This window comes from Macaca nemestrina, chromosome 19 (genome assembly GCF_043159975.1).
Source record: "Macaca nemestrina isolate mMacNem1 chromosome 19, mMacNem.hap1, whole genome shotgun sequence".
In the NCBI taxonomy this organism is placed as follows: domain Eukaryota; kingdom Metazoa; phylum Chordata; class Mammalia; order Primates; family Cercopithecidae; genus Macaca; species Macaca nemestrina.
In genome coordinates this window covers 65,905,660-65,931,548 of record NC_092143.1, presented here as the reverse complement: position 1 = coordinate 65,931,548, position 25,889 = coordinate 65,905,660, and the positions used below count along the sequence as shown (strand labels likewise).

General features: G+C 35.3%; 1 protein-coding gene across 4 annotated transcripts in view; it reads right to left on the bottom strand.

Annotated features, from left to right (window-relative positions):
- Positions 1-479: 479 nt before the first annotated feature.
- The window catches only part of LOC105465313 (SS18 subunit of BAF chromatin remodeling complex), a 72,822-nt gene continuing 47,412 nt past the window's right edge, over positions 480-25,889 (bottom strand). For 3 of the 4 annotated variants that reach the window (XM_071085517.1, XM_071085519.1, XM_071085518.1), the window contains exons 6-11: positions 23,601-23,768; positions 22,857-22,961; positions 20,123-20,215; positions 19,297-19,419; positions 16,634-16,767; positions 480-2,610 (exon numbers count right to left, since the gene is read on the bottom strand). In XM_071085517.1, coding sequence (XP_070941618.1) covers positions 2,584-2,610; positions 16,634-16,767; positions 19,297-19,419; positions 20,123-20,215; positions 22,857-22,961; positions 23,601-23,768 — 650 coding nt within the window. In that variant the 3' untranslated portion in view covers positions 480-2,583. The remainder of the gene's footprint in view (positions 2,611-16,633; positions 16,768-19,296; positions 19,420-20,122; positions 20,216-22,856; positions 22,962-23,600; positions 23,769-25,889) is intronic. The other variant, XM_071085520.1, reaches the window with a different exon arrangement.

Below are 25,889 nucleotides of genomic sequence, written 5' to 3'. Positions count from 1 at the left end.
TTAAACCTTGCAAATGCACTAGTCTCCAGGAAGAAAGTCCTGGAGGAAATTCTGCTTATTAAAATTGCAATTTTAGTTTCCATTAAAAGGAGAATAAGAAAACAGAAGATGGGTTGGCAAGACAAATTATTTCTTAATGTCAGTTGAGCTTATTTCAAATGAGATAACGTATCTACACCAGGTTGGGTTCAGTACAATTCTGACTCCTCAACTCATTTATCTAATTCAGTCATCTTGATTATAGCCTCATGGACTTCATTTTCAGAGAAAGAATTCTGTAACAAACAGCCTACACAACATGCTGATTACTGAACAGTTAATTCTAATTAACTTGGGCATGGCAAGAGAATTTTGATAAAGTCCTAGAATACAAATATAGTCTGCTTATACTGGACTAACTTATACAAAAACCCACAGCATAGTCTCCAGACAAAACAAGAGAGTCAAAGAGATCTAATTTAAAGAAACAAATGAGAAAATTAAAATCACAAATAATTTATTCTTCCGTTAGAGTTGATACAGTTTTAAATAGCAACAAAGTACACAGTGGTGGAAAATTGGCACAGAACCTACAAGCATTTCAATCACAATAAGGCTGTCCATGCTTTATCTGTTCAAACTTGATGTCCATTTTCTACTGACTAAGTTGAAAGAAAAAAACCTATTCTGGCCAGGCACGGTGGCTCACGCCGGTAACCCCAGCACTTCAGAAGGCCGAGGTGGGCGGATCACCAGAGGTCAGGAGTTCAAGACCAGCCTGGCTGACATGGTGAAACCTCGTCTCTACTAAAAGTACAAAAATTTGCCGGGTGTGGTGGCAGGTGCCTGTAATCCCACCTACTCAGGAGGCTGAGGCAGGAGTACTGCTTGAACCCAGGAGGTGCAGGCTGAAGTGAGCTGAGATTGCACCACTGCACTCCAGCCTGGGCAACAAGAGCAAGACTCCATCTCAAAAAAAAAAAAAAAAAACACACACGCACAAAAAAAAATCTATTCTGACCTTGAAACACACAAACACACACTCTCTCTCTCATACACACACAGAGACCCACTGAAATTCCTCCTTTTGATTACAGTATGTTGAGAACAGTATGTTCTGTTTATTCAAATTTATGGCACCCCTTCTGTTTTGTTTCCAGTTAGAAGCGGGAAAAACCAATTCAATTATAAAGAATACATCTTATTCCCTGGGCATAGGCAACTGTGATGAAAATAGCAACTTACCTTTGGGCTAGATGTTTTCAGATTATGCTTAAATAACCGTGGTTAGACATTTTTCAATGCATGCTTTCCTGCCCCACCAATCTCCCTGAATTCAGCTAAAATAATCAGGCAAAGGACAGTCTCAAATAATGATTAAAAATATGCCATGCTAATAAAATAATAAAGGTTATCTAGAATGCAACCTCTGTGCTTTAAAAACAGATAGAATAAACCTCATCAATAAGCATTTTCCTAAATATCTCTTTGTGTTATATTAACCAACATAGAAAAGGGAAAAACATAAAAGTGTCCCTTTATAAATGATATTATTTCCAAATAAGAAAGTTGAAATAAAGGTTTGTAAAGTCTCCTAAACTATTCTGTTCAATAACCAATTATCCCTCAATGTTACAAAATAAAATTACTGGATCAATGTTGACTCTTCTTTGATATCATTTATAAAATGTTTTGATATTACTAAGTTCCCTGATAACTCAAACAAGGTAAAATTAACACTTTCATTTTCAGTTATTGCTATTTTAGAAGAGGATTACCACTTTCATTTACATGAAACTGTTTTACCAAAGCCTCCTCAGATCCAACATAAAGTAATTCTTATTGCCTCACATTTTAAAACAGTATTATAAATGATCTTTATAAAAAGGTTTAATCCACAAAACTGGAAGGCTTTTAAAAAATGTCTTTTTAATCAAAACTGTATCACAGTGCCCTTGATTATCTAATAGATAAAAGGGATTTGAATTTCCTCTACGAGAACAGAACAGTGGACATATGGTGTGCTTTGTCTTCCCCTCACCTTTATCTATATAGCACATCATTTTGAGACCAAAACAATCAAGCATCTACCATGCTCCAGTCCACATCAACAGAGGATTTCTGATTCTGTCCAGTGCGTAGTGTACCGCCTTGCATATTCACCACATGAAATAAACATAATATACAAAATATTGCTGCTGTAAAAAGTGTACATTTCCCTCTTCCCCTTACAAAAAAATCTGTGGAAAAGTAATAAATTCCCTTACCCTTCATAAACATACAAAGCTGTTCACACCTTTCAGTCTGTAACAGTCCATTTGAAACACAGTTCCAAAATCATTACAAATTGGTTATGTCATTGCATTTTCTGTCCAATGTTGCCATCTAGAGTAGAAATGTGAAATCAAGAGTATTTTTGAGCTACTAAAGCCTTTTTTATAACTAAACCACAAAGGCTGCTTACTGATGAAACAGCCACTTATCCACAAGGTTTTTCCAAAAACTAGATGGAATGGAAGGATATCTTCACAGGGAGGTGTCCACAGTGCTGAGGTGACAATATGGCTGCTAATAGATACTGGCTATTGGAATGTAAGTACTTTTTCACTGCTGGTAATTTCCATACTGTCCCTAAAAGATAAATTTAAAAATATAATTAGATAATAGTTACAAACGAATCATTTCTAACATTGTAATACCACAAAAAAGCGGCTATATCTACAATAAACAAATTTTTTTATATCTTTAGGTACACCGTATCACCCTGTAATTTCTTCTGATATTATATTCAATTACAAATGAATTTCATAGTCCAAAATATGCTAGGGATTAGCAAATAAGCCTAGAATAATACTTGTCAGGGTGGGAACTTAAATGTTTAGTGAATTTTGTTGAATGAATTGAGCAGGTATTGAGTGAGAAGTTCTAGTTCTAAACTCTGATGTAATATATATGGAATGGAATATATACGTATGAAAATATATGGAATGTAATATACATATATGAAAATGGAAAGGTATGTGGGAGGTAAAAGGTAAAGAACCTTCTATCCATACTAACATATTTGAGCCTTTCCTTGAGGTCAACAAAGTGTCAGTAGAGGTATTTAGACAGGCCACAGGGACATAAAATCAAGGAAAGTTGGTTTTTTTGTGTTGCCTGTTTTGTTTTTTTAATAAGGTAGACTTGAAGACCCTCAGGATGACAGGATGAGACAGAAAGGGAATATAGATAAAAAGGACACAATGAAGCAGCACAATTCTGTCAGTGGGGGTGAACAATGTCCAGTATACATCTGTTCAGGTTAACTTTTAGAGAAGAGAAGCAACATCTTTTCCTTTAAAACAGAAGAACGGTAGAAAAAAAGGACATACTATGAAATATGTATTTCATTAAAAATTTCTTAAATGTGTTCAAAATAAATATTCATAAAAGCACTAATTTTCAAAAAGCATGACTCACTGGAAGCATATAATTAGTTAACTGTTTCCTTTGGCTAAACAACTCCCTCTCCAAGTCATAATATAACTTGAAAACATTCTACACTTGAAATACTTCTCTACCATAAGAAACGGTACCCTAAAAATCTACATTTCCACAGAAGTAAATACACATGACAATGTGTTGAATGTCACCATAGATATGATGGAATAATGAATTAAACAGAAATAAGGATTTTTGGGGGCTGGGCATGGTGGCTCACACCTGTAATCCCAGCACACTGGCAGGCCAAGGCAGGTGAATCACTTGAGGTCACAAGTTCAAGACCAACCTGACTAACATGGTGAAACTAAAAATACAAACTAAAAAGACATAAAAATACGTCTTTACTAAAAATACAAAAATTAGCTGGGCGTGGTGGTGCACACCTGCAATCCCAGCTACTTGGGAGGCTGAGGCAAGAGAACTGCATGAACCCAGAAGGCGGAGGTTGCACCACTGCACTCCAGCTTGAGCAACAAAGCGACTCCATCTCAAAAAAAAAATGAGAGATTAGCGATTTTACACTAGTGTGTTTTACAAAGTTATATTCAGTTAAAGTCAATGATCATCTTGAAGGATTTATGGATAAAATGATATCATGTCTAAGATTTGCTCTAAAATACTCTGAAAAAAATAGTGTAGGGGGCAGATAAAACAACACTGGCAAAATGTTGATAAACTGATGAAGTTGGGTGATGGGTACACAGAGGTTCACTATACTACTCTATTGTATGTGTGTAAAATAAACATAATAAAAGGTTTAAAATAAGAAACTTATTGCTTAGCATACTGGAGCTTATTATTCCATTGTTAGATTGTCTAAATATTAAATCTGAGTTTAAGTCCCAACTCTATTGCTAACTTCCGATTTGAGTCTAAAAAAAGCTCTGTTAGACTCAGTTTCTTCACTGAGCAGTGGGAGAGTAACACATACATCTCTGGATCACAATTTCCCTTCTGTTAATGGCTACATTAATTCCTGTACCTCATTTGTTATGATGCTTAAATCATAACAAACATGAGAGGACATAAGAAAGGGCTTTTTAGAATTATAAATCAGTGACTCTCAGTGCTGGAGGGAAATACTCCCCTAGTCAATGTGTAAAATGAGATGCTAATGATGAAAGTGAGTTGCAAATATAAATGATGTGAAAGCAGAAGAGAGGTTAAGAACCACTGTACCATAATAAGCTATAATTTATCAACTATATTATGAACTACTTGAAGAATGAGATCAGGTCAATAATGTATACCAAATAAATTATATCCAAGCAACTGTGAACACTTATGGAAAAAATACTCATCATCATCATAATAAATATGGAAAACAAGACTCAGAAATTAAGTATAATTACAAAATAGGTAAGTTCTCTAAGTCTTAGCAAACTTAGGAGAGTTCAGACAGGAAAACGCTAACATAGCCTAAATTAATTAGAAAAATATTCCCAAGAATGTGGGAGCCTTGAGAAAATACTAAGATCTGAATAGCAGAAAAAAGAAAAGAAAAGGGGGCAATTCAAATAGAAGCAACAGCTGAAACAAAGGCACAGAGGATAAAATATAGAATACTTAGGGAAATGAGAAGAAAGAATATGCAATAATGAGGAGTAGAAGCTAATAATATACCCCGATAATAATACCTTAGTATGTGTCACACATTGTAGTAAGTGCTTTGTGTCCGTCTATAATCTATATAGTAAATATTATCTCCATTTTATAGATGAAGAAATGGAGGCACTGAGAGTGTATGTAATTTGGCCCATACTTGATCACAATGCTAGGACCAAACAAAATCACAATCATGCCTAAAAAGATAAGCTGTGTATCTGTAACCATTAACAAATTCGAAGGTGGCATTAAGGATTAAAAGTATGGGTTTTGGAGCCAGAAACCAATTCCTAGTGCTAACGTCACCACTTAACAGCTTCTTATCCTTGGGAAAGTTGCTTAACCTCCCTTGAGTTTCAATTTTATCATCTCACAAGGGTAATTATAATCTCTATTTTAAAAAGTTACTCAAGAAGAAAAACATGAAAATGCTCTGTGAACTACTCAAGTACTCATTAACGGTATGGGTGGCAGTGTGGTACACAGTGAATAGAGCATGGGCTTTCAGCACTCAGCAGTAGTCATGCAGCTTCACCATTCCTCAGTTGTGTCATCTTGAGTAAATCACTCGAACACTCGAAGCCTCACCTTCTCTCTCTTTACTTCTTCAATTTTTAAAAAAATTCCTCTGACTACAGTATAATTTTAATGGGAAAGAAGACAGTATGGAAGATCCTGCTGTGATGAAGATGGGAGATGAACACGGTCTAAACTAAGATAAGGGAGTAGGTTAGAGAGAAATGGCTGGATTCAAAAGCTTTTCGAAAAGAAGATCAATAACATTTGTCATTTATCAGAAAAGGGAGGAAAACAAGGGACACTTAAATATCAAATAGGCACTTGGCATTCTAGTTTGGTGATATACTCCTCTCTTTGATATAGAATACAGAAAAGTTTTGTCAGAAAAAAATACAAATTTATTTTGTTTCTGTTACATCTAAGCAGAGCTGGCGAGTAGGCATCTGATTTCCAGAAGAGAGATCCAGACTATAAATAGAGATTTGGGAGTCAACAGCACGGTGAACTGAGACCTTGTGAATAAATGAGAATGCCTAGGCAGAGTATATTGAATGAGAAAAGTCCCTAAGGTAGAAACCTGAGCAATACCAACATCTTTACATTTCTTTCCTTCATTCTATTTATCTAATCAGTTTAAAATCTTAACATTATTCCTTCACAATACATTTTAGGGGTTTCCTCTTATCTCTGGTCTTGTGATCATGCATTCAAATCTAGAAAGTAATGGCCTTATTTACTCAGTGGTTTATACTTTATTCACCAATATTTATTGATTATGTGCTGTGCTCTACTAGGTGACAGAGACTCAACAGAAATAAAAACAGACAAAGCGATGCTTTTAAAGAGGTTACATTCTAGAGAAAGAATATGACAATAAACAGTAACAATCTGTCAAATGAAGAGAAATGTTGAAAAATTAATGCGCATTTCTATTCAAGATGGATTTATTTGGCAGCCTGAAACAATATTAAAAAAAAAAAACTACACAAAGCCTATGATAATCATATTCAGGACACACAGGACAGAGCCAACAAAGGACAATGATCCCTCAGACATGGTAAACAAACGAGGCCAGCCCTCTGATTACCACAGCTAACTGCCTTGAGAGTTTCCAGTCTGCAGTACATGAAGGGGAACTGAGGCTAAGTCTGCCAGATGTTCTGACTTAAGGCGATAAGGCTTAGAGTCTGGAGAGAAAAAGGTAGCTAGAGTTAACAGGACACAGTACCCTAGAAGAAAGATCTGCCTAAAGAGACAACTCTGGAGATCTGCAGAGGAACCCTCCTCCTATTCAGCATAGTACAGATATGCAAATGTGTGAGGAAAATACCCAAGGCTGAGGCAAGAAACACCCAAAAGGATTAGGGGAAACAATACTTGTTTGTCACATAGGAACAGAAACAGTGCTTATTCCCATCTGCCAGAGTAAAAAGCCTTACAATCGAAAGGGCATTGGGCAAAATACCCAAAAGGCTCTTACCTTACCAGTGATGAATATTTAGCCCAGGACTAAACACTGCTCTTTGTCCTGCCTAAAATATCTTAAAAGCAATTTCAGAAAGTTCAAACTGTTTGTAACTTACTAAACTGAATCCCAAAGCAAAACTTAAGAATATTTCTAGGCATACAAGTATCTTCATAACCCAACAACATAAAATTCACAATGTCTAGAATCCAATCAAAGATTATCACACACACAAAGGAGGAGAGAAAAAAAACCTGATTAAAACTGACTCTAAAATGACACAGATTATTAGAGTTGGCAGAAGAGGATATTATAAGAATTATACTTGTATTCCATATGTTCAAAACAATTAAGGAGAGACACGGAAGATATTAAAAAGACCTAAACCAAACTTCTAGAGATGAAAACGACAAAGTCTGAGGTTAACACTCAACAAACTCCAAGCATAAGAAACACGAAGAAATCGACACCAAGGCATGCTCTCACCAAATTGCTCAAAACAATTTGTGCAGGAGAGAAATTTCTTCAATCAAACAATTTGATAAAGGGAAAATCTTAAAAAAAGAGAAAAAAGACATATTAACTACAAAAGAACAAAGATAAATGACAGCAAATGTCTCCTTGGAAACAATGTAAAGAAGAAAAGAGTGGAACATCTTTAAAGTATGGAAAGGAAGAAAAGCGTGGAGCATCTTTAAAGTATGGAAAGAAAACCAAAACAAACTGTCCACCTAGAATTCTATACCCAGAGAAAATGTTTCAAAAATGAAGGCGAAATAAACATTTTTTTTCAGACATACAAAAGCTGATTAACCAGTACACCTGCATTTTAAGAAATGTTAAAGTCCTTCAGGCAAACAAAAATGATACCAGAAAGAAATATGAATCTACACATAAATAATAAAGAGCACCAAAAATGGTAACTACCTGGGTAAATTTTAAATTTTTTTCCCTTACTAGTTAAGTATCTCAAAATGATTTTTCTTAGACAAAAATAAATTCAATATACTGTGGTATTTATAGCATATACAGAAGTAAAATTTGTAACAGTAACATAAAGATCAAGAAGAAAAGCAGACTATCTTATAGTTCTTGCACTATATATAGGCATACTATCACTTGAAGACACTGACACACGCTACATAGATGAATCTCGAAAATATTAAGTAAAAAAAAAAAAAAAAAAACCACCAGTCACAAAACTCCACATACTGTATGATTCCATTTATCTCAAATGTACAGAATAGGCAAATCCATAGAGACAGAAAGTAAACTACTGTTGCTGGAAAATCTCCAAATATTTGAAAACGAAATTACAGACTGAATATTTAAGTATTTAAGGCTGAGTAGTTCAAGGGGAATGAGGAGTGACTGCTAACAGGTTTATCAGGTTGGTGAAAATGTTTTAAAATTAGAGGGTGGTGATGGTTGCACTTTTTTTTGAGACAGGATTATTAGCTCTGTCACTCAGGCTGGAGTACAGTGACACAATCACAACTCACTGCAATCTCAACCCCCTGGGTTCAACCCCCTGCCTCAGCCTCCTGAAGAGCTGAGACTACAGGCACATGCCATCGTGCCTAGCTAGTTTTTTGTAGAGGTGGGGTCTCGCTTTGTTGCCCAGGTTGGTCTTGAACTCCTGGGCTCAAGCAATCTTCCTGCCTCAGCTTCCCATAGTGCTATAATTATAGGCAGGAGCCACCAACCCCAGTCTACCTTTTTGAATATGCTTAGAAACCACTGAATGGTATACTTTAGAATGGTGACTTGTATGACATGTGAATTATGTATCAATAAAGCTGTTTTTGTTAAAAACATGAGAAAAATCAAAGGAAGGCAGAAAAAGAGGAAAGGGAGAACAAAAACCAGATTGGACTAATAGAAAAAATAAAGATGATATACTTAACCATATACATAATCACACTAAACATGTCAAAAATCCCAATTTAAAGGCAGCAATCGTCAGATTGGATTTTAAAAAAAGCAAGATCCAACTGACTACATATGCTGTCTACTTGAAATATAATTCAAATATAAAAACACAAATATGTTAAAAGGATGAAAAATATATTATTCTAATACTAATCAAAAGAAAAGTGGTATTGCAGTATTGATATTGGACAAACTAGATTTCAGAGCAAAAAATATTAGCAGGGATAAAGACAGTTATTTGACAACGGTAAAGGAGTAAATTCATCAGAAAGATTTGAAAATCTCCAAATATTTGAAAATAAAATCGCACACCTCTGATGTGTCGTGGGTCAAAAAAGAAATAAAAAGTGAAACCAGGATGTATTTTGAACTGATTAAAAATAACAGAATCAGATACCGTTTAAGAGTACTTAGAACTAAACATCTATATCAGAAAGAAAGACAGTTCTTAAATCAACGGGACTACAACTTCAAACTTAAACTGGAAAAAGAAGAACAAATAAAATCCAAGCAAGCAGAAAAAAAAAACAAATAATAAAATTCTGGGCAGAAATCAAAGAAACAGAAAAGCAAATGGGCAAAAGGCAATCAATAAAATCAAAAGCTGCTTTTTGAGAAAAATCAATAGGTAGATTAAAACTAGCCAGATAAATGAGGATAAAGAGAGAAAACACACATTATTAATATCAGAAATGAGAAAGGTAATATCACTATATAGAGATATTAAGTGATGATAAATTATTCAACAACACAGATAAAATGGACATCTCCTATGAAAAATACACAAAACATTTACTCAAGAAAAAACCAGATAACCTGAATACCCCCTATATTTCATGAATTAAATTTATAATTTAAAAATTTCTCACAAAAAAAAACTACAAACCCAGATGGCTTCACTGGTAACTTGCAGCAAACATTTTAGAAAAAATAATACCAATTTTCTGCAGATCTTTCCAGAAAATTGAGGGGAGGAAATTCTTTCCAACTCACTCTATGAAACCAGTGCTACATCAATAACAAAACCAGACAAAGATGTTACAAGAAAAGAAAACCAGATTCCAAAATTTGTCATGAAAATACAGATGTTCCTTGACTTACCATGGGGTTATGTCCCAATTAACCCACTGTAAGTTGCATACATCATGTAATTTATTAAACACTGCACTGAATGATTGTATGGTTACTGGAAGTAGAGCTTCAACTAAATGTACATCACTTTTCACAGCATTGTGAAGTCAAAAAAAACCCGTAAGTTGAACCACTGTTAGGTCAGGATGCATCTGACTGGGACTACAGGCACACGTCACCATGACTGGCTAGATTTTTATACAGGTGAGGTCTCACTTTGTTGCCCAGACTGGTCTTGAACTCCTGGACTCAAGAGATGCAGATGCAGAAATTCTTAACAAAATTTTAGCTAATCAACCCAACATATAAAAAGAATATACATCATGACCAAATGGATTTTATCATGACCAAATGGTATGCAAAGTTGGTTTACATTTGAAACTCAAACAATATAATTCAAAAATCAGCAAACTAAAAAAGGAAACCCATAATTCCCTCAATAGATAAGGAAAAATCATGTGACAAAATTCAACATTTATTCTCAATAAAAATTCTCAGCAAACTAGAAATATAACACCTAATAAAGGACAGCTACAAAAAACCCTACATTAATATCTTATATAAGGATGAAAAACTGACAACTTTCCCCCTAAGATCAGGAACAAGACAAAAGATGTCTACTTTCACCATTTTTATTTAACATGGTATTGGAGTCTCTGGCTGAGGCAAGCAGGAGGGTGGGGAAGGAACATGGGGGAGTATTCAGATTGAAAAGGAAGAAGATTTTCTTTATTTGCAGACAACATGATTTCTATGTTTGAATATTCAATGAAATCTGCAAAAACACTACTAGATGTGTGATTTTAGTAAAGTTATAGTTTTGATAAAATATCAATACACAAAAATAAGCTGGCATTTGTATGGACTAGCAACTAATAACTGGAAATTAAAATTTTTAAAAATTTACAATAGCATCAAAACACATAAAATACTTAGAAAATAAATGTTAAGCCCTATATACTGAAAATTATATGACACTGTTAAAATTTTAAGGGACATAGGCCACGTTCATAGGTTGGAAGACTAAATAATACTGTCAATTCTCCCCAAATTAATCTATAAATTCATGGCAATTCCAATCAAACTCCTAGTCAGCTTTTATGTACAAACTGACAAGCTGATTCTAAAATTTACATGGAAATCCAAAGAACCTACAGTGCCAAACAACTTTGTATAAAAAAAAAAGTTCAAAAACTAATACTACCTAATTATAAAACTTATTATAAAACTTATAAAACTATAGAAATGAAGACGGTGTGGTGCTGGCATAAAGATACATAAACAGATCAATGGAACAGAATAGAGTTCAGAAACAGACACATGTTTATGGACAACTGATTTTCTGCAAAGGTAAAACGACAATTCAGTAGATAAAAGATAGTCTTTTTGGCTGGGCATGGTGGCTAACGCCTGTAATCTCAGCACTCTGGGAGGCCGAGGCGGGCGGATCATAAGGTCAGCAGATCAAGACCATCCTGGCCAACAAGGTGAAACCACGTCTCAACTAAAAATACAAATACAAATAAATAAATAAATAAATAAATAATTAAATAAATAAAAGTAGCTGGGCGTGGTGGTGCACGCCTGTAGTCCTAGCTACTTGGGAGGCTGAGGCAGGAGAATCACTTGAACCTGACAGGCAGTGGATGCAGTGAGCTGAGATCGCGTCACTGTACACCAGCTTGGTGGTGACAGAGAGAGACTGTCTAAAAAAAGAAAAGATAGTCTTTTCAACAAATGACGCTGAGAAAAATAGACATGCATCAGAAAGAAAAAAAGCCATGCAAACTTTATTTCGTACTTCACAGCATACATAAAAATTAACTCAAAATGAATCATACACTTAAATGTAAACTCTAAAATTATATAACTTCTAGAAGAAAGTACAGGAGAAAATCTTTGTGACCCTCAGTTAGGTAAAGATTTCTTACACATATGATCCCAAAAGCATAATCCATAAGAGAAAAAAACTGATAAACTAAACTTCATCAAAATTTAGATTCTCCCGTCTTTGAAAGACACTATTTACACAATGAAAAAACAGACAGGATGAAAATATGTGCAAATGATACCTGATTAAGGACTTGTATCTAGGATATACAAAGACCTCTTAACACTCAACAATAAAACAAAAAAGAATCTCCAATTTAAAAATGAGCAAAAGATTTAAACAGACACTCCTGAAAAGAAGAAATATAGATGGCAAATAAGGGAGAGAAGATGGTAAACATCATTGGTCCTTGGGGATACTCAAAGTCATGAGGTGTTATAACACACTTATTAGAATAAATAAAATTTAAAAGGCTGATTCATACTACATATTGGTAATGAGTTAGGAAGAATATGGGAGAAATCATATACTGCTGGTAGGAATGTAAAATGGTAGGAATGTACAATGGTACACTACTTTGGAAAACATTCTTGTAATTTGCTGAATTAAATATATACCTATCATATGATCCAACCATTCCACTCCTAGGTATTTACCCAAGAAAAATGTCCCCAGGGACTTGTCCATGAACGTTCATAGTACTGTGTCTGTAAAGCCAAATGTCCCATCTGTAGATCAAAGGATAAACATAGTACTTTGTCTGTAAACCCAAATGTCCCAATTCAGTGGACAAACAAATAGCCATATAATGGAACACTGCTTAGTAATAAACAATTATTGGCACAAACAACATAAGTATCAAAACAATTACGCTGAGTAAAAGAAGCCAGATAAAAAAGAGAACATACTGTATTATTCAATTTCTATACAATTTTGGAAAATGTAAACTAATCCACAGTTTAATTAAAAGGTCAGTGACATGGTCTGGAAAGGGGATGCAAGTGGAGGGATTTCAAAGGGGCACAGGGAAAACTTTTGGGCATGATAGATACTCCATTATTTCGATTCTGCTGATGGGTTCACAAGTGTGTATAAACATGTCAAAAAAGATCTGTATACTTTTATTACATGTAGTTTAATGGTATGTAAATTATATTTCAATTAAGCTGTTCAAAAAACTATGAAAAGGGTGGGGAAAAAGAGTGATGCAATGGAGGGTGCTACTGTCTTAGGTGGTCAGTGAAGGACTCTCTGAGATGATATGGTGACATTTAAGCAGAGATTTTAATAAAGTGAGGTTGGAGGCACTGCAGGCATTCAGGCAGAAGAGGGGGTAGCAAATACAAAGGTTCTCAGGTAGAAACTCACTTGATGCATATAAGAAACAGCAAATAGGCCAGTGTGACTGAAGCAGAGTGAATTAGGGCAGCAAGTAGTTGGGACATAAATACGCAGGCACGAGGAGGGTAGCATAGGAGGTAGGAACACAAGTCCTATACGGCCTTGTAGGCCAGTATATCATATGGCTTTTACTTAAAACATCACAGGGTTGTAAGCACAGAGTTGACTAATGTCTTTAAAACATTACTCTGTCATGTGCAGAGTATCTTGTAGAGGAGGCAGGATAAAATCAAGAAAACCAAAAAGAAGGATATATTGCAACAGTCCAGATGAGTGCTAGTTGTGACTTTCAGTTGGGTGAAAGGAGACTGTGAAAAATGGCTAGACATTGGATATATTTTGAAGGAAGAGGTGAGGAGATTTGCTAATTGACTGGATGTTTGCTTTGCAAAGAGGGGCATCAAAGAGGACTGTAGGTTTTTAACCTGAGGAACAGGAAGAATGGAGCCACTGTTTATTGGGATAGGGAGGACCGATGGGGAAGTATCGTAGCAATTTCCACCCTTTTAATTTCTCCCCTTTTATCTTGCATATTGCTATAAGAGTAATCTGCCTAAACTACAATTATAATTATGTTAGTATTGGGTTTCAGAATCTTCATTAGCTTCATTGGCTCTTCCTTGGTACTTCACACTTAAATATAATATTTCCCAAGGAATATTTCTCAAGATCTGAGTTAGAAGCTCCTTCCACATAAATCTTAGCTTCTCTTATCTAAGTATTTATCACACTATATCATATCATATGTTTACCTGCCTGTAGCCATCTAGACTTAAGTTCATAAAGGCTGAGTCCATGTCTATCTTATTTCCCAATATGTTCCCAATCTTCGCATGGCACTTGGCATATAATGGTTGCTCAATAAACATTTGCTTAACGAACGGCTTTAAGTTTAGGAGATTTGGAAATACATTGACTTAGAAAGGAAAATGGTGAGTTTAGTCTACAACATGCTAAAGCTGAGGGAATCCAAAGACAAGAGATGTTCTGTACATTTGGATAAAAAGGAGCTGAGGCCGGGCGCGGTGGCTCAAGCCTGTAATCCCAGCACTTTGGGAGGTCGAGGCGGGTGGATCACGAGGTCAGGAGATCGAGACCATCCTGGCTAACATGGTGAAACCCCGTCTCTACTAAAAATACAAAAAACTAGCCGGGCGTGGTGGCGGGCGCCTGTAGTCTCAGCTACTTGGGAGGCTGAGGCGGGAGAATGGCGTGAACCCGGGAGGCGGAGCTTGCAGTGAGCCGAGATCACGCCACTGCACTCCAGCCTGGGAGACACAGCGAGACTCCGTCTCAAAAAAAAAAAAAAAAAAAAGGAGCTGAAACTGGGTTGAGAGGTAAGAGCTAATACTGAAAATACAGGGCAGGATGATTCAGAGGCTAGAAAAAAAAAACAAGAGTCAAGAACTGGTATTAGGGTAAAAAAAAAAAAAAAAGGAAAACCAATAAAAAAAAAAAAAAGAATGAACCAATGTAAACGCAAGAGGAACAAAATGGTTCAGAAATATAGAAGCTAAAGAAGACCATTTAAAAATGAAAAAGGAAAATGTGCCAATAGCTAAAGTGAGGTCAAGGAAGACCAAGATAGCTGACTATTTTACCTCTGCAGGACCTACTACAGTATCAAACACGTGGAGAATAAATATTTGTTGAATGACGGAATACATGATCAGAATCTCACTTTTTAAAAAGTTCAGCTGTAGATTAGAATAAGCCTAAATTTGTTCTGCTCAGGAATCCTGCCTTTAAATACTCACTAGCCACGACTTATTTCACTTCTAAAACTTAATAAAACCTCCAACTGATCCTTATGTTTTGTTCGAGTATATTTTGGAAAAATATTACTTATCTTCTTGCTTTTTGTATCTCCTTTGTCTTAAATAAGAAGTGCCAATACAAGAGGGTTGCAGGCGTGAGAGAGGGTTGATAAACGAACTGCTCACGCCTCAAATTCTAGTTACCACTGCATCTGAGTTTTTCCTCAAACCAGATACCCACGTTGGCCCTGAAAGCCTAAACTGCATATTAAAGACAGTTCCATGTTAAAAAATAACCTATTTTAGATAGTTTAAGTGGTGAACAAACCAGACCACCTTCACTGAAAAGCACAAACCTGAAACCAGCCTAAAGGAATTGCCATAATAAATCATTTCCATAATAATTCAGAGAATATATAAGTACATTCATAAAACAATGACTGTGGTACAAGTCTGAGGAGTTTAATGACAAAAAGAAGAAACTTAAATGAACACTGGGTTCAAGGGAATCAGTCATCATAGGATGAGATACACTTCTAAATATCTGAAAGTAGAATGACAAGTAGAGGAGAAATAACAGTTGAAACAATAGTTATGTGTGTGGAAGGAGGCAACAGAGGGCGGAAAGTTTGAATTTAAAGAGATGGGATATTACGGGTGTGAAGGAAGTGTAGTGGATATGCTGGAGTGAAGTGGAGTGCTAATGAAAGCATCAACACAGATGGACTCCACATCTCAGTAGCTCAAGGCAAAGTCTCAGCAATAAACATCAGGGAGGATCATAGAAATCACTAAGGTTACCAGAGGTTGGGAAGAAAAGGGATGAGAAGGGATCAAGGAGTGGGAAATAAATGAATTAACACTGAACTGTATGTACACTCAAAAATGGTAAATATGATAAACTCTGTATATATATTTTACCTCAGTAAACAAAGTATGCCTGAGGGTAAAGACCAGAGAGACAGAGAGAGAGAGAGAAGATATATGTAGTTGTCTTATGTTAAGGCCATGTTTTATATGATAGAGTAACTATGATCAACTGTGTTATTAAATAGTATGAGACTCAAAAGTGACATACTTTTTAACAAATGTACCATAAACATTCCCTCATGAGGGAAACATGAGGCTTCAAGTTAAATTAAAAAAAAAAAACTTGGCCGGGCACGGTGGCTCACGTCTGTAATCCCAGCACTTTGGGAGGCTGAGGCGGGCGGATCATGAGGTCAGGAGCTCGAGACCATCCTGGCTAACATGGTGAAACCCCGTCTCTACTGAAAAGACAAAAAATTAGCCAGGCTTGGTGGTGTGCGCCCGTAGTCCCAGCTACTCGGAAGGCTGAGGCAGGAGAATGGCGTGAACCCGGGAGGCGGAGCTTGCAGTGAGCCGAGATTGTGCCACTGCACTCCAGCCTGGGCGACAGAGCAAGACTCTGTCTCAAAAAAAAAAAAAAAAAAAAAAAAAAAAAAGTTCACCTAATCAAGAGTGAACAAACAATGTGGCAATTCTGTAGCCGTTCAAACTACTTACCTGGTCGTATCCATAAGGCCTCTGCTGGGGTGGCTGTGGTGGTCCAGGCTGTGTTGGTCTATATCCTCCATACTGCTGACCTTGTCCCTGTGGGTAGTTAGGATACTGAGGACCTGGACCACCCTGTGAAGGACCTGCAAATAATTAACACAACAAAAACCCACATAACAAGTTAAGTCCCTGGAACTCAGGGAAGGATTTGAACTGGAGAGATGTTATAATATTTTTCTATCTAAACTTAAAAAAGATAGTTTGGTACCTTGATTTCCTCAAATGCTTTCTGAAATAAATCTGGATGGTAACAATAAGAGTAAAAATACTGTAATGCTACTTCACTGTAATTATTGTACTATGCCCTAGCCATTACAAAATATATTTCAAAATGGGTAAAAAAGACTCAGGGAGTTGTAAAGCAGGTTAATTCTATGATGATAAGAAAATTAATCAATATATCTGGTAGCATTAACCAGTATGAGCAAGAGGAAAAAGAGAAAGCAAGAGGCAGATTCAAAGAAAAATACTAAAATAACTTCTGAATAAAGTGGAGGAATAAATGATATTTACAACTGTATGACTCTAAATTTATATTTGCAATCACCAAAAGTATATGTCTATACTATGCATTGACAAATTACCAAAATATTTTAAAATAGAAACTAAAAACTTGAAAACCCACAGGTTACATGTGAAAAAACTTGATTCAAAAGTTACACTGAGAATTAATCACCTTTACTACTTTATCCATAAAAATGATTACAAATTCCAGAGATGGCAAGGGACTGATCTGGTTTGCTAAACAATTATGTCTGTTTTATAAACTCTACTACTTTCCATTGTAAGGAATGCTTCAAAAAGCATAAGCTGGGCTGGATATAGTGGCTTACGCCTGTAATCCCAGCACTCTGGGAGGCTGAGGTGGGCGGATCACCTGAGGTCAGGAGTTTGAGACCAGGTTGACCAATATAATAAACCCCGTCTCTACTAAAAGTACAAAAATTAGCTGGGTGTGGTGGCACATGACTGTAATCCCAGCTACTCAGGAGGCTGACAGGAGAATCGCTTGAACCTGGGAAGCAGAGGTTGCAGTGAGCCAAGATCGCAACACTGCACTCCAGCCTATGCAACAAGAGTGCAATTCCGTCGGAAAAAAACAAAACAAAACAAACCAAACCATAAGCTGAAAAGCTTTGACACTTAAATGTTTTCTATCATAGCCATTCAAAACCTGCCATAAAAACACTGATTTCAGAGAAAAGTGTCAAAAGAGAACAAGTTTTCAAGCTTAAATAAATTATATCAATCTTTTATTTATTATATATTCACTTATTAAAACTTTCTCTCTAGTGGAAATAAAGGTTTTTTTGACAATACAAGCCTATAGATAAACAAAATAGAAATTTCTCTTAGGATTCCTGATGTCTAACAAAATAGCATTTAACTGTAACATACTTTAACAAAAATTAAGCTTTCTTTCACCCTCTCTTACCATTGAAGATATTTGGAAGGTATTTCTCTTAAGTCAACGAATTGACCTGATTTAGCTGTATTACATCTGTTTTCATGCAAATGCAATCAAACCAGAATACTGTATTTATTCAAAGTATAAATACTAAGTAGTCACAAAATGAAAAGACCGTTTGGGAAGGGCAAGAAAGTTTCTTTATGAAAGAAAAAAACCCATGGAATATTTCTAAAGTCACATCTAGAATTTGGAAATCAGAATTTAACATTTTTAGAAAAATACCTGACTCCCAATATCTGACTGAGTTTCAACATATACGCTGAGGGGGCAAGAGAATTTCAGTCTGACCTTATTTCTAAGATTTGCTATCACAGGTAGACAGAGATGTCCACAGCAATGGCAGAGCTTAAGTCAATGACTAAAAATAATAAGATATTACCTATGTGAAAAAGAGACCCTGGTTAGGAAGAGGTGGATTCAGTATTCGTAAGCAGCTACTTTCCTTTAAAAAGAGTTATATCTAAAATGGTTATAGTAGCCTGAGAGTTAAGACTGAAATATTAGGTCCTCATCATTCCCCACTCCCTAAGTTAGTCAGATATCCAGGTAGTAGGTATTGTAAGTGAGTATATAATAGGAAAATATTGCTACACTTCCCCCAAATTCTGTATGATACATAGCTGCAATAATTCATCCCGATGGATATGTATATTGCTATTTAACTAGGGAATGTCAAAAACATTTTCATTATGCATTCTGAATAGATCTCATTTTTACTCAAAAAAAAAAAAAAAATCAGTATATCTTTAAAAAAACTGTATTGGCCATTAGTTTTTAAAAATAAATTTGCTAAGCAGATTATATACATATGGTCAATAATTATCCAATCATCAGTTTTCCAAGCACACACAAGGCTAGGCATGACAAATAGGTCTGATAATTCATTTTTCATGTCTTTTAAATGACTCCACACCTTACCTTTAGTCAATGAACCATCTCCAATTTGTAGTTCTTTTTAAATGGATTACTAGCTTATCTAAGAGCAACATTTTAAACCAACATTTTAATAGTAGACTAGGCTAAAACTGAATTTTCAAGTGATAATTCTTGGAAAAATAAGTATTAAACATCCACTTCCATATTTTAAAACAATCAGCACCACATTGTTTTCGTGATAAAAATAAACTGTACAAAGCTTTACCGTAGCCCTGCTGCTGTCCTGGGTAACCTTGCTGCCCTGGGTACTGCTGCTGCTGGGGTGGATATCCCTGTTGTGGAGGTGGTCCCTGGTATGCATCTTGCTGTTGGCCATACTGTGAATTTCCTACAGGATAATTGGAGAAGAGGAAAAAAACCTGAGAAGTCTGCTTAAGTAACTTTTTTCCCTCTAAGATGCATAGCCAACAACACAAGAACAAAATGAAATGCCATATTGATTTTTAGAAGTTAACAAAACAAAGAAAAAACTCAAACCAAACAGAAGGATTTCGGCCAAACAAACTGCAGTTAAAGCCAATTTTGCAAGGTTGAACTGCAGCATTTTCAGCGTCTCTGCCATACGAGCATTACATTTACTGGAACATCACAGTCATAAGATCATGACTATGCTAAATAAAATAAAAAAGACAAAATTAAAGACAGCTACAAGAGCACACACTAGCTACACGAGATCAGCAAGCTGTTTCCTAAAGGCACTATACTTATATGTAAAATTATACATATGTAAACACACACGAGAAAAAAAAGTTGGATGGATTTATGTTCAAATAGAAAATTTCCACTGAGGAAAAAATTATCTTTAATGTTTTAGTCTTTTTATTAATGTTAGAAATGGCAAGTCATGGTTATACATTTTAAATATTTGTAAGGAAATTATTTTGATTGTTTTGGGCTCCCTGCACCTTTCAAGACAGCCAGCAACTAGTATTCTACAAGAGCTTTGCATGGGTAGAAGTTGTCTTATGCAAGAATTTTCATTCCTGTAGAAGGGGATATATATGTGTATGTGTGTGAAGGTATATAGATACCTCCTTCGTAGTAATGTTGTGAGGAATCCTCATAAGGCCTATCGTAGCCTTGTTCAGGATACGACGGTTGCTGATAACCGTAATCATTATGACCTACATCAATTCGACAAGAGACAGGAAGAAACGTTAATGGCCACTGAGTGAAAACCCTAAAAATATTTAAACTTTCAGATAAAATTGAAAAAAAAGGAAAAGAAATGGAACATAAAAAATAATTTCAATTGCATTAGCCAAAGATTTACCAATGTGATTGTTTTCATATTGAGATAACGTGCAATTTTTTTAAAAGCAAAAAGCAGTAGTTTTAGAAACATTACACTTATTGTCTTAAATCTGATAATCCTCATTGAGGGAAAAAAAAAAACTATCTCCCATTTTAAAAAAAGAGAATAAAAGTATCTAGGTCTTTCACATGTAAATAACCTAAATTAAATTAGAATGAACAAAGGAAGTAATTATCATATTTTGTCAAACACCTGTTCTGCTGGTCTCCAATTCCACAGCATATGCTAAAAACAATGCAAAATATAAAAGAGCTCCATAAGTTTCTCCCCTGAAAGAAACTGAAAAATTTTCATGTTCTAACATTTACTTGCATAAACTTAAGTATCTCAAAGTATCTTCAGATGCAAAATTATATATCTTAATGCTGCCATTTTGGAAATCTTTAGAAAATATTTCAAGTATCATAAACATACATCTTCATAAAATTAATATTGTGTTGAGAGTATATCTTCAGTTTTAAAGCACAATAAATTTTACCTTCGAGGTAATTGGACTCTAGTGAAAAATAATAGTCTCACTCTCTTTTTAAGTTTCACTAAGAAAATGTAGGAAATAACCTTTTAGTTATCTAAAATCTAAACTCAATTTTACAAAAATGCCTAATTAAGGACACAGGAATAAAAATTACAAATAAACATTATTCAGTGCTCTAGTATTCTAATGTTCCCAAGCCACCTCATAAATAGCTACATGAAGGGTTGGCAAACTATGGCCTACAGTCTTAATATGGCCAGTGGCATGTTTTTGTAAATAAAATTTTATTGGAATACAGTCATGCCCATTCATTTCAGTATTGTCCACAGCTGCTTTCATGCTACAATAAGAGTTCAGTAAAGTTGAGACCAAGACCATATGGCCCACAAAGACTAAAGTATTTATTATCTGGCCCTTTACAGAAAAAGTTTGCCAATTCCTAATCTATATATTTACTAACATAAACATCCGGACATGAGAGAAAAGAGCCAATGTTGTTTACAAATATTAATTGTCGATATAAATAGAATACTCTATGTAAATGTCAGATATAAAGTAATACACACCTATGCAAAAATGATACCCTTCAAATTAAAATCCACTAATAAAATGAAAGAAAGTAACCTTAACGTTTTGATATTCACAAAATAACAAACCAATATATTTTGAACAGAAAGGTTATACTATAACAAAACAAATTTCACATTTCAAGAGACAGCCAGGATCAAAATAACAATGTCAAGTTTAACTCTTTAAAATGTAATTAAAATTTAAAAACATAGAAACAATCATTTATTTTCAGCCAACTTCTCAATACATATAATTTAACAAAGATTTCACATCTTTAAAATATGTATAGCTTACAACCTTACTAAAGTTTTTAATTTAAAAAAAATCTTAATACCATGTTTACATATGAAAAGAAAAACAAAACAAAACAAAAACCAACGTCCTTAAGTACAAATGTACCTTTATGCTTTATGTATTAATAAAAAATGACAGGCGAGATTTTTTTCAAATATCCTAAATTATATCTTCTTGCTAGCTTACATGGGCTGCTAGTCAATGTCTGCTAGTACTTTAGCTTTAAGTTTCTTAGTTTCTCTGTTCAGTAATTTATATTTACATCAAAGGATCATATATGTGAACAAGGCTTTTGGCAAATCCTAACAACCCATATAATTTTGTAATGTATTTTTGAATTACTTTTTTCTTCTACATTGTATTACAAAATTTCCAAGCATACAGAAAAATGGATGAAACTATACTGTGAAAACCTACTTGTATGCTTGGATTATTGCTATTCAAATTTTCCTAAAGTACTGTGCATCTTACTAACCAATTTTTCACAAGCCACCTTCTACAAAAAACAAAAAACCCTAACTAAAAACCTTATTTCCAAATGCCTGTCCCATTCTACTCAATCTCTACACAGCTATATTATGGATATAATTTGGTCTCCCAAATTTTTCTCAAAGGCAAGCACTAATGTAAACCTTAGTTTGTTGAGAAGTATGAAACATTAATTAAAATGATGAGACTTGGAAAAATAACTCAAGAACTATATTCTCTATGTATTTGTACAATGAATACAAGTCAACTAAGGGTGAACTTTATGTTATGTGAATTATATCTTAATGAAGCTCTTATTAAAAAAAGAGTAAATCAATAAACACAAGCTTTTGCTGAAATCAAACAACCCTAAATATATTACAAAAGGATCCTCTTTTATATAAGGATTCCAATGACAGACTGTGATTCCTGATGGTACTAATGGAACAGCTACACAAAATACACTTTGAATTAGATTATAAACTAATGCTATCATTGGTACTTTAGAGTACTGAAGTGTTTCTAAATTTAGAAGAAACAAATTGTTAGCTTCTTCATCCTCATTAAAATGTTTTTATATAACTCTCTACATGAATACTAGGCAGAGATAGAAAGTGGGAAAGTTAACATCAGGAGAGATTACCATCAGGGTAATACTGCTGGTTCATGCCTTCTGGAGGACCTTGTCCACCATGACTGTATTGGTCCCCATAATAGTCTTCCTGGCCTGAGTACTGCTGTGGTGGGCCTGAAAAATGACAACCAGTCAAGAAATAAATAATGTATTCTCTATGTCATCAAAGGCTTTCTTTCTAATTTGATATGAAAGATTATTTCTCAACTATAGATTCCTGTCTCCTGATACCTGCATTTCAGATACCGTTAGCTATTCATATACATACGCATACAGATACACACAGAGCAGCTCCACATACCACATTTACTAAAATCAATGTTAAGACCATACATGCAATATCAAAAAACACCAACTCAGAAAAACAAACGCTAACTTCTTAAAAATAGGTTCAAACTGGTAGCAAATGTATTTCCTTTGCTGTGAGGTAAAATTGGGTTTATTCCTGATCCTTTATTTAATAATTTTTCAAAAACAAAACAGTATTTTCTGTTGTAAATTAGTGAGCTTTTGATATATAATTTTATGATATAACTTTTTCCAGAAAATAATAGATAAAAAGAAAGCTGTGTATCAAGAAGTTCTTATCTACTTTGTGACAGCTTTGTACCTAGTAGAACCCTATCATTTGTTAAAAAAACAAAAAAAAGAAAAACGAAACAAAAAGTCCTGACTTTGTCTAGATTAAAAGGTCATTAAAATGTACAACCTTTCAATTACATGAGGTAGCAAATTTTCCAAATGGAATCTCACCCTGTTGAGGAGGTCTATAGGGAGGAATCTGTCTCTGACCCATCATATGATTGCCTTGATTAACTTGACCCATCATTCCCATGGGTGGCTGCTGTCCTTGGTAATGCTGTCCGCCTCCCTGTGGCATATTGTATTGCTGAGAAGGAGGCTGCTGATGCATCATTGGACCTGAAACAAGACACAACATTATATACATAATTTTTGTATATAACTTTAACATCTCAAGAGAAATAAGATAATCTTTTATCATATAGTCCCCAAAATATATAATGAAATGCAGTAAAAACTGATTTCAAATAATAAAAATAAGTCTTTGAATTAAAACTCACATGCCTAAAATAATCTGCAAACAAAATAAAATAACCAGTCCATGGTGGTTAACTTGAAATCCGGCCGGGCACGGTGGTTCACGCCTGTAATCCCAGCACTTTGGGAGGCCGAGGAGGGCGGATCACGAGGTCAGGAGATCGAGACCATCCTGGCTAACACGGTGAAACCCAGTCTCTACTAAAAATACAAAAAATTAGCCGGGCGCAGTGGCAGGCACCTGTAGTCCCAGCTACTTGGGAGGCTGAAGCAGGAGAATGGCGTGAACCCGGGAGGCAGAGCTTGCAGTGAGCCAAGATCGCACCACTGCACTCCAGCCTGGGCAGCAGAGCGAGACTCTATTTCAAAACAAACAAACAAACAAAAATCCACTAGAAGATGATTCTTAGTCATTTTTTAAAACAAAATGATATAATATATGAACATCTTGAATGTATTTTCCATTACACACTATCTAATATTTATCTATACCATCTTTCTTGAGAAGATATCATCCTCATGCTACACTGGGAAATACACCAAAAGTAAACTTTACAAAATCACACAGCAAATCAGTGGTTAAACAAAGGGAAAGAAACCAAATCTCTAGATTTTTACTTTGTTCTTTTTCAATACTCATTATATAATGGTAGACAGGGAAACTATACAAACACTAGAATTTCTTTTTTTTTTTTTTTTTTTTTTTTGAGACGGAGTCTCGCTCTGTCACCCAGGCGGGAGTGCAGTGGCCTGATCTCAGCTCACTGCAAGCTCCGCCTCCCGGGTTTACGCCATTCTCCTGCCTCAGCCTCCCGAGTAGCTGGGACTACAGGCGCCCGCCACCTCGCCCGGCTAGTTTTTTGTTATTTTTTAGTAGAGACGGGGTTTCACCGTGCTAGCCAGGATGGTCTCCATCTCCTGACCTCGTGATCCGCCCGTCTCGGCCTCCCAAAGTGCTGGGATTACAGGCTTTAGCCACCGCGCCCGGCCTAGAATTTCATAAGTTTTAATTTAGGACAAAATCTTAAAAAGTCTTCTTTCCCTTTCCCAACTACAAGATTTACAACCTAAAAAGACCTCCTTGAAATCAAAAGGCTATAGTGCTTAATATGTTAAAACACACATACATTACATAAAGACTCTCACACCTCTAAAAACACACAGCAGAGACATGCAACAAGCTGTAGGCTAAGAAATCTGAACTACAGAGTTTCCAAAGTGAGCAATACTGGGGTAGCCAAACTACCACTGCTATAGTATCACACTGGCAACAGTAAAAACATATCACAGGAAACAATCAACAATGGCCATAAAGACCCACATTGCCATCTAATAATGTTAAGCAGCTCCTGAGAGGTTTACTGGGCCAAGTTATGGTATGGTGAACTCATCATTTTGCCATTATAACCATTACTATCTCAGAAGTACGGATGAGTCCTTTCCCAACTTGCTGCTTATATAGCTACATATTCCTCCTCCCCCTTGAGTGACTTGGAGAAAATTTAAGTACAAAAGGCAAAGTACTAGAGAGCCTGGAAAGGTTTCACAGATGAAACTGCCCAAATGAGCCAAAGTTCACTATTTAATTACTTAAACAATTAAAAACAAAACAAGCCCACCTCTTGAAATACATTACTGACTTACAACAGCAGCAATGATATAAACAGAAAGACTTCACATTTCCAATCAGAAGAACCGTTTCAGAGCTGTTTTTCTCCTATTTGCCTTCTATGCTTTTGTTTCTTTTTTCCTTCTTTTCAATTTTATTATCATAAATGTGAATATAAGCCTCTCAAAAACTCTGGGACCTTTCTTTCAACAAGCAAATACACTCTTAGTAGAGACAAAGTGGCTGGGTGAGAGTAGAGGTGAAGAGAACTTAATACTGAATGTACCCTACAACACTGCCAGTTACATGCTTTCACAGTCATTTCCTATAAACTCCTAACAACTACCATAGGTAAGGACCCTAATTCTCAATTT